Here is an 11,824-nt window from a genome sequence, read left to right on the forward strand (position 1 = left end):
GGTGTCTTCATTTCATGACCTTGCTCAAGGCTAGCAGAATGGAAGCGGTCTGGTCTGTAACTAGTACTTGCGTCTTTCATGCGTGAATCCAAACTTTGTTACGACGTATTGGAAAAGACTCGAGATTCTTACACTATACAACTAAAATTGAAAGAGAAATTTCTACTCGTTGCAGAGCCGCGTTCGATTGGTTGAAACAGTGCGCACCAGTTACGACTGCTGCACCCTCCCCACAACCCGATTAATCTCATCCAAAACAATGGGATACACATCTCTGCAAGCATCGCGTCCCATCCAGCAGTCAAGATGCCCGTACCCCGGAATGACCCTTCTGCGATACTGCAGCCCGGGACGCGCTCCGCCCGCCGACAGGCCAAACTTTCGGCACAGCCGCTCGTACGTCATCTCCGTGGCCTGCGGCGAGAGGACGTCGCTGTCGCCGCCCGAAAATAGAAACATCGGGATGCCGCGCAGCCGCTCCACGTTCTCATCCGTCGTCAACTCCGCAAACGCCGGCCCGTTGGTTGAGACGTGCCCGCGGCGGCCCATGCGCATGAGCAGATGCACGAGCGTCAGGCTCGACCCGCCAAAGAACTTGTCAATGTGGCGGTGGGTTTCCTCGTTGAGGTTCGCATGGCTCCAGCACCGGCCAAAGAGAAGCGTCGTGCGGTGGCAGCTGGCGCTGGAGCATCGCTCGCCCTCGTCTTCAGGCAGGAGCCTGAACATTTGGTTCAGCAGGCCCTGGCGGAATCCGTCGCTACCGCCTGGCGACGCTTGGCAGCTGAACCACGGCCCGGCGACGGCGCCGTAGAGCTTGTCCAGGGGTATGGCGCATTTGGCTTTTGCCATGTTTGTCGTGCTCCAGACGGGGTTCATGAAGACTTGGCTGCAGGTGATTCCGAGGACCCAGTCTGCGGGTATCGTCCCATCCAGCAAGCCGCACGAAAAGGCGACTGAGCCCATGCAATGAGCTACTGTATATATTTTGTCTGCGCCCCAAATCTCACGAACCTTTTCGAAACCGGCGCGGATATCGAGGCGAGCATCGTACGTTGTCCAGTTGCTATCTCGATCGATGGTATCCAGTCGTCCAACCCGATGCACAATGACGAAGACTCGGTATCCTGCTCTTGTAAAGTAATTCACCGCATTGGTCGCTATCGTTGGTAGAGCAAAAATTTGATGATCGACAGAGGCGCCGGGAATCATGAATAGATTCTCAATCGGTACCAGGATGCCAAAGATGTCTCTGGGAACATGGCGAGGGTCCGGCTCCCACATAAGTAGCTTCGTGACGATACCATCCTCGGCCACGATCTTGTATGTCGCCGTGGGATCCGTCGGGTTCGTGAAACCGCCCAATGGCTTCGCAGCCGCGTATTGCATTGGCACTAGTGGCAAGAAGAATTGTGATGCCATTTGGCGTGTGAAATGCCGCGACAGGCCAAGTACCTGCTTGGATTTTTCCCGTAGGTGTTCTCCCGTAGCCATAATCGTGCTTAGCTGCTTCATGAATTTTCCCAACTTGATTTTCAGCATCCCAGCAGCAATTGTTTGGTCCTCGCTGTCATCGTTGGATACATTGCCCCTCTTCTTGACGATGGTCACATTCAGGGTAGTCATTGTCCGCCACAGTTGCCTGGGTCTGAATGAGACGGCTGAATTGAGAACCTTGAGTCCGTGGAGGTGCAGTTCCCGTCCATTGATACCCGTCATGGGGCAGTCGTATACGAGCTTTCTCGTCCCCGATATCTCCGGGTCCGGCTGAAACAATTCCACGGTACCATTATGAACCATGAACGGCGAGCCCTGGATGGAAGGACATACCAGCGTACCGGAAATTGTACCACTATAGCGAGTTTTGGCGTGTGTCTGGGTGTTTTGCTGAAGCCGGATGCTCGCCAACAGCCGAGCTACCTCTCCACGAGCCCTCGCCATCGAGTATGCACGTTCATACGACGCGCTGTTGCCCAAACTTATCGTTTGGCTGCTGTAAAGACCTCCTTCTAAAAGCTCTGTAAAGCATAGCGTACTGGGAGGTCTTTTAGCGGCTTGTGTACAGGGTTTAATCGGATCCGTGTTGGGCTGGTGCGCAGAGCCTGGCCTGTGAAGATCGATAGTGCCATTTGACTTGGTACAAATGGCGAGCGATTGTCTTTTGGCAAAATCAGCGACAGATCTCTCAGCCAATGCAGCAATGGTGGCGCATGGGTTGACCCCCAACGCAGCAGGGATAGCTGCGCCATCCACAACAATCAAACCAGGATGCGTTTCAGACCCTGGGCCAACGAACACCTCGCCAAGGTGGTTTGTGACGCCATTTTTGCCGCTGTTGTCCCTGGACATTCTCGCGCCGCTTAAAACAAAACGGTTAGCGCCTCTTCTAGTCGCTGAAAGGGTGCTTCCTCCTCGGAGCTGGGTGAGGATTGGAACTTACCCAAGAGGATGAACAGTGACTTGGTGATTGCCCCATAGTCTGCGCAATGGATTGTATACCAACGTGCCGCCGTCTTCTTCGACTACTTTCCTCAGTGGCGCAAGTATCCTTTCGACGTGTTTCTCATTACGACCCGATCCAAGGAACTCAAACATTAGTTTATCATCCTCCAGTCGCGCTTCCGCCTGGCTGCCTGTTTACGTTCAGCAGTTCTCCCTTATTGGAATGGCTAAGAACTTACTGTCGTGGGACATAATCAGAAATACTTGGGCATCTCGGGCAATATTTGCGTTAGAGAATGGATGTAGCAATCTCTGCTTGCATCTCGAAAGAAGGTTTGCCATTCTCTGACGAATCGGAGCTCTTGATGACGAAAACACTGTATGAGTACGAAGCACGGTTTTGACAAATGTTGATAGCACTTGCGGGACGGCTCCGTCTTGTATGACGTAGCCATCCAGTGAGTTGTCAGTCTTGTCGCGCATGTCAATGACGGAGGTGATGGTAGGTCCGACTCGGTTTGTAGACGTCGGGTTCGGGGTTTCCGGGTTTCTAAAGGACTTCGCTCCATGACCGGGATTGTGCCTGAGGCTCATGTCAATAAAACGTAGATTCTTCACATCAGGACAAACGTACCCAAACGCCAACATATCGCCATTGCCGCTCATACCCTGTCCGACGTAATCGCTCATAGAAAGGCCCATGGCTTTGCTCCTGAGCAGGATCTCGGTTGTGCCGATAGAGCCAGCGCCGAGAAATACTGCGTTTTCAGCATGAACCCATGACAGTTCTGAGTATATATCATCTTGAAATCTGGCACGCGGGCTGTCATGTGAAACAAAATAGACAATATAGCCGCCGAGTTCATCCGACGCCTTCTCGACATAACGAACCTCACACTCGCAAAAAATATCAGCACCCCATTTCCACGCATCTGTAAGGTATGTGACCAAAGTCGTCGTCTTTGATCCGTCGTTAATACCCGTAGTATCCTGACCAGTGAGTGTAGAAGGTGACATTTGTAGGCCAACACTGTTGTTACCTGAGCGGAAGCGCGTCGTTTGTGGAACTCTGTAGAACCTGTCATCCATACCAAGTGCATGCGCTTGTTTTTGGAGGCGAGCTGTCTTATCAAGGATCGGCCAGTCTTCCGGATAGGGTTCAGGTTCCAACACGTCCCTGACTTGATCGTAGTCTGTAGTCTCGCCAATGCAATCGTGTTAGTGCCTTCTGTATGAAAGCTGATCAATGTTGAGGAAGTGAAAAGATAACGAGGCAAAAGCACCGGAGAGAAAATACGTGCATTTGGACAAACAGGTCGGGTCTTTCCGAATTTCGAAGGGCCATAGTTCCGAGGACAAGGTCGACTCGTCTGCCTCGAGAAAAACATTGGCATTCATAAGGCTTCCGCCACCAAGACCTGCGGCTCTTGGTTAGATCAAGTCGCAATTGCAGTTTGACATCAATAGATTGCTTACCATTGCAGACGACAGCGCTCTGACCCTTCCCTCTAACTACGTGATACATGCCTGTGGCTTTCCCGCGGGTCGCTTTCTGCCCGTTTTTCGCCTTCTTGCCAGTCTTTCCAGAAACATGCAGTTCCTTTGCAGCCTCTAGAAAACCGGTTGGATATTCTCCCGGCCATTTTTCTTGCCCTCTTTCGAGTACGCAGAGAGACTGGCCGCTTCTGGCCATGCGCGACGCGGCAATTCCACCACCATAGCCGGAACCAATGACAACGCATTCATAAGAAGGTTTAAGTTGCTCCAAAGACTTGGATATTCGCGGAAACGGTGGTAATAGTGGTGTCATGGCTGTCTCATATGGCATTGTGGGACGAACCTCTGCACAGGGCAGACGTTCGTACTTAGCGCGGCTGTCTTTCGGAAACATCTCAGAGCACGCCCGAGGTAGCACAAAAAACCGTATGCACAACTGAAACAAGGCATGTATTGAGCATATATATCTAAATGGGGTTGGTGTTTTGAGTATTTTCTACTGCGTCGCGCGCCACTAACTCAGCTTTCTTAGTTGGACATCAATCAATAGCATCTACCGATCGTCAATACGGGCCATGACGAACCTCTAGAAATTCCAAATAAAGGTTTGGTCATTGATTTTTCGGGGTAGGGCGCTCTATAAGCCACAAAGCGCAAAACTCGCGATGGCGTCCTGCTGCGGGCGTGTATGTTTGCCTCTCTCGTGGCAACAAAGGGCGTGACCCATCGCGAACAGTGGGAACCATCACGCAAGTTGAGCTAAGCGAGAGTCACTGTTATAGCGCTAGGCTTGGTGAAGTGGCAGATCGTTTTTTTATGAATATGCTGGGTTGATATTGTCGTCCTGGTTTTGCTGCTGACGCCGTTCGCCCAAGCTCGCGGTACTCGAGGGTAAGTTCTCAGCAGCACAGTATCTACTCCCAGCACTTCTGCTGGCCCTCGCAATAAGAAATAGAGTTTTATCGCGGGAAAAAAGAGTCTCATACTGCCGGGAAATCAAAATGAAGGGTCTCACTGTGCTGGGGTAAGGCCTTACCAAGGTTGTACAAGCACGACCGCTGCTGCGTATGTTATCGAGCTGCTGTTAACTTACAATGGTCAAAGGCGGCAGGCTGCAGAACGTGACTGGCCGTTTGCGCGTCACACAATCCATTATATTAATTAAAGGCGTATGCGACAATTACGGAGTTGCAGCACAGCGTTGCACAGCAGCTCGATGGGTGTACATACCTGTGGTTCTTGGACAATCGCAGAATGGCGCCCAGCCCGCAACAAACTTACCAAAAGCCCCAGGGATAAAAGATTAAATTTATGCAGAACAGTTTTAGTAATATGCAATAAAAAGTGACGCTCAGTGATTACATTAGGGTACCAGCAAAGTATGCTCTGTTTTTCGGACGCCGATTGCACGCCCGCATGGTGCAAAAACGGCAGCACAAAGGTAAAAGGAGCAAGCAGACTAGTCGATCTAAAGACACTTGAGTCTGTGTGAGAGAGTCTGACAGGGCGCACGGCATTCTACTACCCGTAGCTGTACGGCCAGCGTTTGAACCAAGTCATCTTATTCCCGGCAGCTCCAGCAATCTCTATGTTGGTTTCTTGGTGGTTTGCAGAAAGCTTTTCCCTATCAAATCGATTCGAATCTAGCTTTCTCTTCCTCGCAAGACACATAGCGTACAAAATAGCTGCCAAGATGGGGCTCTGTTGGTGGCTTGCCAACTCTTTCAGGGGTGTCCAAATGCTACACCAAGCCTGCTTAGCAATAGACCTAGTGCGATTTGAATGAAACTAAAACACTTCGACATGCATGAAAGCTTTTGCGCCCGTTGGAGCAATCGACCCATGTAGGTGTGCAAACCTCGGGCTGTTCGTCACGCAAATTCGATGTCTTTGTAATTTATTTTTTAGGACCAGATCCCTCACCGTCTACCTCAAAGAGCTGGCACATATTACCGGTTCAATTTCACTTCTCTTGCCGTGTCTTGGTTGCGTAGTTGGCGTCTGCTTATGAATCTGTAGCTGCAAATTTTAAGATCCTGCAGCTTGATATAATCAACAACTCCAAAAAGTGCACCATCTTTGTCTCCTTTGTTGCCTCCCATATTCGGTCGTTGGTTCATCAATTTCTCGCTCGTGCGCAGCGCCTCGCGATGTAGGCTAGTCGTGGCTGAAACCTAATTAGCCACGGTGTATGTTGGCGTCGGAGACCCGAGATACCGGTCAGGGACAAAAGCACTACACAGCCGCAGGAAAAGTTTGCAAAAACGTGTCCCCCTCCCCAACCACTATGCTGTATGCCCTCTGCGCATACTCGCGGATGCGCTGCGAAAGACTCGGCGCCATGGACTTCGAGGCTCCGTACAAGTTGACAAGCGCCCACGGCACCATGTCATTCGTCAACCCCCATTTCTTAATCTCGAATTGGGCACGCGACGCGCCGGCGGCGACTCTGTCACTCAGCGGCCAAACAGATGTGATTTTGTAGCCGAGGGCCTGAAGCCCTTGTAAGAGCATCTCAACGGTTTTGCGGAGATCGCTGCGCTGATTGTACTTCATAGCCATTGCAAAACAAGTTGAGCAAATTTCGAGACGCGGCAGCTCGGCAGGGTACGACTCAGGGTAAGTCTCATTCAGCTCGTCGAGAAGTCTGAGCCCTTTTGCTGGTGGCTTGTTGGCTCGCAAGTCAATAATGCCCTGCATGCTCTTCATGAGCAGCTTGCGCTTGCTCAACTGCGCCGCCGACATTGGGCGCTTGGCCTGACACAACGCACAATTGCATGTGAACCCCCAGTGTTTGAGGCGACGTTGCATATCATCGTGCGAGTCCAACTCTTGAGGCTGGTGGTAGGGAAACAGGAGCTCGGTTCCCGCCTCCATGTCCGCAGCCGCACGCAAGATTTGCATGTCTCCAATGAATGAGCGACGGCAGTTTCCAACGCAGGAGTGGTTTACATATGATGCCTTGATCCAGATGCCTGCGGTGCCGAAGCCGCCCTTGCCACCGTCTGCGTCTCTTTTATCCTTTAGAAGATTTGACAGCGTCTCTCGACTGGTCCTCGGCGCCCCAAAAACGTTGAGTGACATGATTTTGGCGGCGAGAAAACTATTTCTAGGTCAGTTGCGAAAGATGTGATGCACATCACTTGCATATATGTTGACTTACGAATCAACGACTGGATTACCATCTGCAACGTCTCGGCCGACTGTCTTGTAGTCGCCATGGTGAAGATTCAGAATGGGACGAGAGTATTCCGGATTATGATAGAGATTTTGTATCATTTGCGTGAGAATTTCGGCCTGGGCGCCAGCAAAGCCTCGTTTGCTCTCAAGATCCATCAGAACAGAGTAGCGACCGGAGCTCAAGTCGCAATAACTGTACACAAACGCCTTCTCGCAAAGCAAAAGATCACCCGCGCGAACAGCCTTGGTAGTAAAAAGCCCTCGTCCTCGTCCAGGGGCATCGCGGACCTCGACGGGCACTGAGAATGTGCCGCAGTCAATCTGAGCCGTACTCTGGTTGGCTTGCCTGTACATGCGTGAGAATGAATAGGCGCCGTCGTTCTTTTCACTAGTTCTTGTCTTGACACGCGCCATCTCCGCCTTTGCCTCGCTGTTATCGGGCCAGTTTTCAAGGAAATGCGTGAGTCGCTCCAGACAGCGGTCGAAATAACGGAGCTCATAGAGTGCTCGGATCTCGCGAAAAGTCGACTTCTCCGTTGGGGATATCTGCTCATTCGTCTTGTTCGCATCAATAAGGGCTTGCTCCGGACGGCCGAGCCTGAGGTTGGTCAAAGAGCGGTTGACGAACGCCAGCTGTGCTTCCTCGGGTGTAGCCGCACATCGAACGGCGTCTGAGTATCTACGGGATTGCTAATTAGCCACTGGCGAATGTTGAGGTGCGGGAACTGCTCTCACAAACGCAATGCTTTGGCCCAGCAGGCTTTTTTCACAACTTCGTTGCCTTGCATCCGTACTGCTTCACTGCTCATTTTCGGAGCCGTCGTTTTCCATATGTCTGGTATGCGGCCATCGCATGGCTCCAACCAAACAACATCACCGAGATGATCGACTCTCAATGAATAGGTGCCGTCTGTGGCGCACTTGAAGAAAGGCTCTTTGAGAAGAAGCACACGTCCAACCTGGATGGTCTCCTTGGAAGGATTGGTCGCCTCTGGGGGCTGATGGTACAGCTGCAAAGTCACAGTCGTGCCCTCCAGGTCCTCAACAGCTGCCAGTATTGCATTGATACGGTTGGGCGGTGTCAGAACACGAAGAAAGACCTTGGTAGAACGATGGTGCTCACCGAGGCGCATCTGTGTAATGCGGATCGGTTGCAACTCATCAAGAAAGCGGTCGGAAGGAAGGTATGGTGGCGGCAGTTGTGTCATGGAAATGGTATGCCCAGAGGAATGGGTCTCTTCGAGGCCCCGGTTCATGGCGAGAAACTTTGCGATGATGGACTGCAGCGAAGGATGGTAATGAACCAGCTGGCCGTTTCTCCTTTTGGAGCTCTCATACATCAGCTGTGCATTCCGCAGAGCAGCTGCAATCTGGGTGTCTTGCGACACCTCGCGCGTGTCCATGGCCGGAAAAGAATGAGCAAGATATCAATATGGGCTTCGCACTTAATGGTGACAGAACCGATCCTCTCTCAGTATTCATGAACTATAATGCTCTTGTGAAGTCGAGCTCGAGATTCTGGCAAAAGAGTATTCCAAATCCATGTGGCATGCAAGTTGCCCAAGAGCATGGGAATGGCCAGATGCCCGCCTGCGCCGCGGGGTAGGCAAACGTTCACTCGCAGCTCAGCCGCACTCATGCATTGCTGCCCAACCAAAGAACCAAGCAGTAACATTGATTAAGCGCGCGAGCGACCCCTGATCCGAGACCGTTGGGTGAAAATCGGCAAACGGCGCACGGCAGACCAGCACCTAGGAAGCTAGGACACCTGATCCAGTACATGGTCTTGTCGCCCCGAAGACATCTTTCGGTTGAGTTCGTCAGAGAAATTAAACAAGAGTCGTCGAAGAACTGACTGCTTCTTTTCTAGACATATATGCATGCAAGAACCCAAACCTCTAAAAGTTGTAGTTACCTTGAGGTTGGCAGCCGCCCGGCCGACCGTTGCGAAACGTCACCTCGGAAAGCAGCGCGACAAGAAAAATTAGAATTTTTCACTCCCAAAAATGTCTCAAAGAGGCTCTTGCAGTTGAATGAAATCTGTTCTTCTTCCCAAGCAGGTCAAGGGCGACCCAGATTTCTGAATCTTGACATGAGATGTCCCAAACGTTAGTGTGTCCGGACCTACGATCCGTGATCCACGCCGATTCGCGACAAGAAAATTTTGAGGAAATGACAAGCAGCCAGTATACGATTCTGTATCTTTCAATTTAGCTATAGTTGTCGTCGCCCTTGCATTTTTTGTTGCCTTCACTACAAATCTAGGCGTATGGTTGCTCTCATCGAGTTTAGTAAGGCTAATGACACTACTACTGATCATTTGGTCTGTATCAATGTAGGTGTGGCAGTACTTAAAAGTCGCCTGGGCTTAAAGCATTCCGCGCATCCTCACCTACAAACGTTTCACTAAGCTATACGAACATGACCTTCGCGGAAAAGGCTGCGTCGCCAGTGGGTTACTGCACACCCTCCGTATCGCGCCTGTAATCACGGCTGCGCATAACAAAGCCTCGACAGTTCCTGCTAGATTGCAACAGTGACCCATCTGTTTGCTACTCAATAAAAATATTTTGAGCAGCTAGTCTTTGGCTTCGATGACTGGCGGAAACTATTAATGAAAATGATCCATAGATTGGTCATATATTTCTGTGCGTGGTCTTTTCTCATCATTTATAGTATCAACCAAGTGCTCAAGTCAAGATATACTCGACTAACTATAACTAAGTTACAGGGCAGAGCGGCCACCCTGTTAGCCAGCCAGATGGCGGACAGTAGTGCGAAACTTACGCATCCTGCCCATTAATTCTTTCAGCTGCGGACACCCCTCACTCTTTAATTCATCGCCCGTTAAAACTCCCACATCAAAATGCCAGAATCACAGAAACAGTACAGCCCGGATAATGAGGAGTTCAAGTTCGTCGCCGAGTCGAACAGGAAAACACTGCGTAGCCATGCAATGAGGGCACACTGGCGTCAACGAAAGCAATGGACAGGCGGCCAGAGGGGCGGAGGCAACGGTACACAGCGCCATCTTCGTCCACTGCTGCCACATCGGCGAGCGCGCCGTGATTGCTCCCTGGCGACGCATCACGCTGAAAACGGACAGGATACCAATACCTGTGCTTTGGCATCCTCTAACCAGCTTCCCACGAAAGGGGAGCTGGCTGGAGAAGCTTCTCGGGCGCTCTACAGAATGATTGGCACCGTGGCGTGTGGCCGATTAGATCCATTTGACAGGCTACCAATTACACTGACAGTCGAGCACCAAGAGCTGCTGCACCACTGTATGTTTGTCGAATGCCGAATACACCTTGGTGCTGCATGTCATCCTCACACTGGGCCTAGGGGTTTTCACGTGCACGACAATGATGTTTGGCCATCTGCCTCCTGCCATCGCCAATCCAATGCGAGACGTGTGGCTGCCGCTTGATCTTTCCAACGCCGGCTCTTTCAATGCCTGCATGGCTCACTCAGCCGCTCACCTGGCCCGAATGCGGGGGCATCGCTATTCGAAAAGAGCCCTAGAGTTCAAGATGGAGGCAATTCGAATAATCATGGGGTGGATTGGTGACCATAACATGGCGCTCAGTGATGTCACGTTCGCAGCCGTCTTGAGGCTCTCGACTTATGAAGTAAGCTCCACAGATGGTATCATTCATCTTACAGGAGCTAATAAATCGACAAAAGCGATATTGGGGAACCGAGCTCGATTGGCAAATCCACCACGATGGTCTTTTGCGCATGATTAACGCGCGGGGCGGCCTTGGGACATTTGCTCACAATTGGCGCCTCGCACTGATCACATTTTTGTGAGCCTCTGCGAGCCTGGCAGCCGTCACCAGCACTAATTCAAAAACGTGTTTCACAGAAATACGCTCATGGTGCGTCCATCATGGCTTGATAGCTCCAATCGCATATGGGAGCTTGCTATGCCTCAGTCTCTCTACGCATTGCGACTCATTGTTGGAGAGGAGTCTTCCATGCACCAAATCCGCTGTCTGTGGCTGCTCTCACTGGGGCAAGACATTGAGCACTTTGCCCTCATTTCAATTGAGTCGTGTCGCAATGGTCTTGCAAGTTGCGCTAATCTGCAGGATGCATTGATGCTCCTCATGCTCAAAATGAAGCAATACGACCTCACAAGCCGGCGCGATGCGAAAATTGGCGATTTCGAGTTTCGGCGGTTGGCATGCGTTCTCTTCATTGCCATTCTGTGCCAGGGCTGCACTACTGCTCCTGCCGACGCTTCCGCCCTTAGCCAAGGATCCGGGTGGATATCTTGTCCTTTGGCCCTTATCTTGTTGGATGTGCACCTGTTGGAATACCGTGACACCTGGCTTTCCGATGTTGATGGTCTTTATGTCACTCTTTACAGCGGTTTCTTTGGAGTCGATGATGGCATCCCCAATCGCGACTACGTGCTGACAATGGCATCTGTTCTCGGGTCTATGAGCAGCACGACCCGCCAAAGGATAGAGAGCTCTCTGCTACACATACTCTGCTCGGGCGCAGCTGCGTGAGTAAGTTCCGATTCGGTGACGGAACTATGATCAGGTATAGTCAGGAGTACAGAGCGAACGGAAAAGCTCAGATGCCAGAGCTAGTGATGCGGGATGCGAAGTCCACTAGAGCTACAGGTTATCACCCTAAAATAAGACCTACACACTTGCATGAGAGCTGGACATTATTGACCCATTCTCCGCGCTGG

At 51.3% G+C, this 11,824-nt stretch overlaps 3 protein-coding genes across 3 annotated transcripts; 1 reads left to right on the plus strand and 2 right to left on the minus strand.

Annotated features, from left to right (window-relative positions):
- Nucleotides 1-210: 210 nt before the first annotated feature.
- LMH87_003300 (uncharacterized protein) lies at nt 211-3,456 on the minus strand (the record flags this gene model as incomplete). The annotated part of the gene is made up of 4 exons (XM_056204412.1): nt 211-2,356; nt 2,438-2,630; nt 2,679-3,022; nt 3,074-3,456. 4 exons carry the CDS (start codon nt 3,454-3,456, stop codon nt 211-213), a joined length of 3,066 nt encoding a protein of 1,021 aa, XP_056048086.1.
- Nucleotides 3,457-6,171: 2,715 nt separating this feature from the next.
- LMH87_003301 (uncharacterized protein) lies at nt 6,172-8,519 on the minus strand (the record flags this gene model as incomplete). Its single annotated transcript, XM_056204423.1, has 3 exons — nt 6,172-7,039; nt 7,100-7,795; nt 7,852-8,519. The coding sequence occupies 3 exons, from the start codon at nt 8,517-8,519 to the stop codon at nt 6,172-6,174; spliced, it is 2,232 nt and encodes a 743-aa protein (XP_056048087.1).
- Nucleotides 8,520-9,982: 1,463 nt separating this feature from the next.
- LMH87_003302 (uncharacterized protein) lies at nt 9,983-11,636 on the plus strand (the record flags this gene model as incomplete). Its single annotated transcript, XM_056204435.1, has 5 exons — nt 9,983-10,133; nt 10,272-10,400; nt 10,462-10,748; nt 10,804-10,925; nt 10,985-11,636. 5 exons carry the CDS (start codon nt 9,983-9,985, stop codon nt 11,634-11,636), a joined length of 1,341 nt encoding a protein of 446 aa, XP_056048088.1.
- Nucleotides 11,637-11,824: the final 188 nt, after the last annotated feature.

Source organism: Akanthomyces muscarius, chromosome 2 (assembly GCF_028009165.1).
Source record: "Akanthomyces muscarius strain Ve6 chromosome 2, whole genome shotgun sequence".
Classification (NCBI taxonomy): domain Eukaryota; kingdom Fungi; phylum Ascomycota; class Sordariomycetes; order Hypocreales; family Cordycipitaceae; genus Akanthomyces; species Akanthomyces muscarius.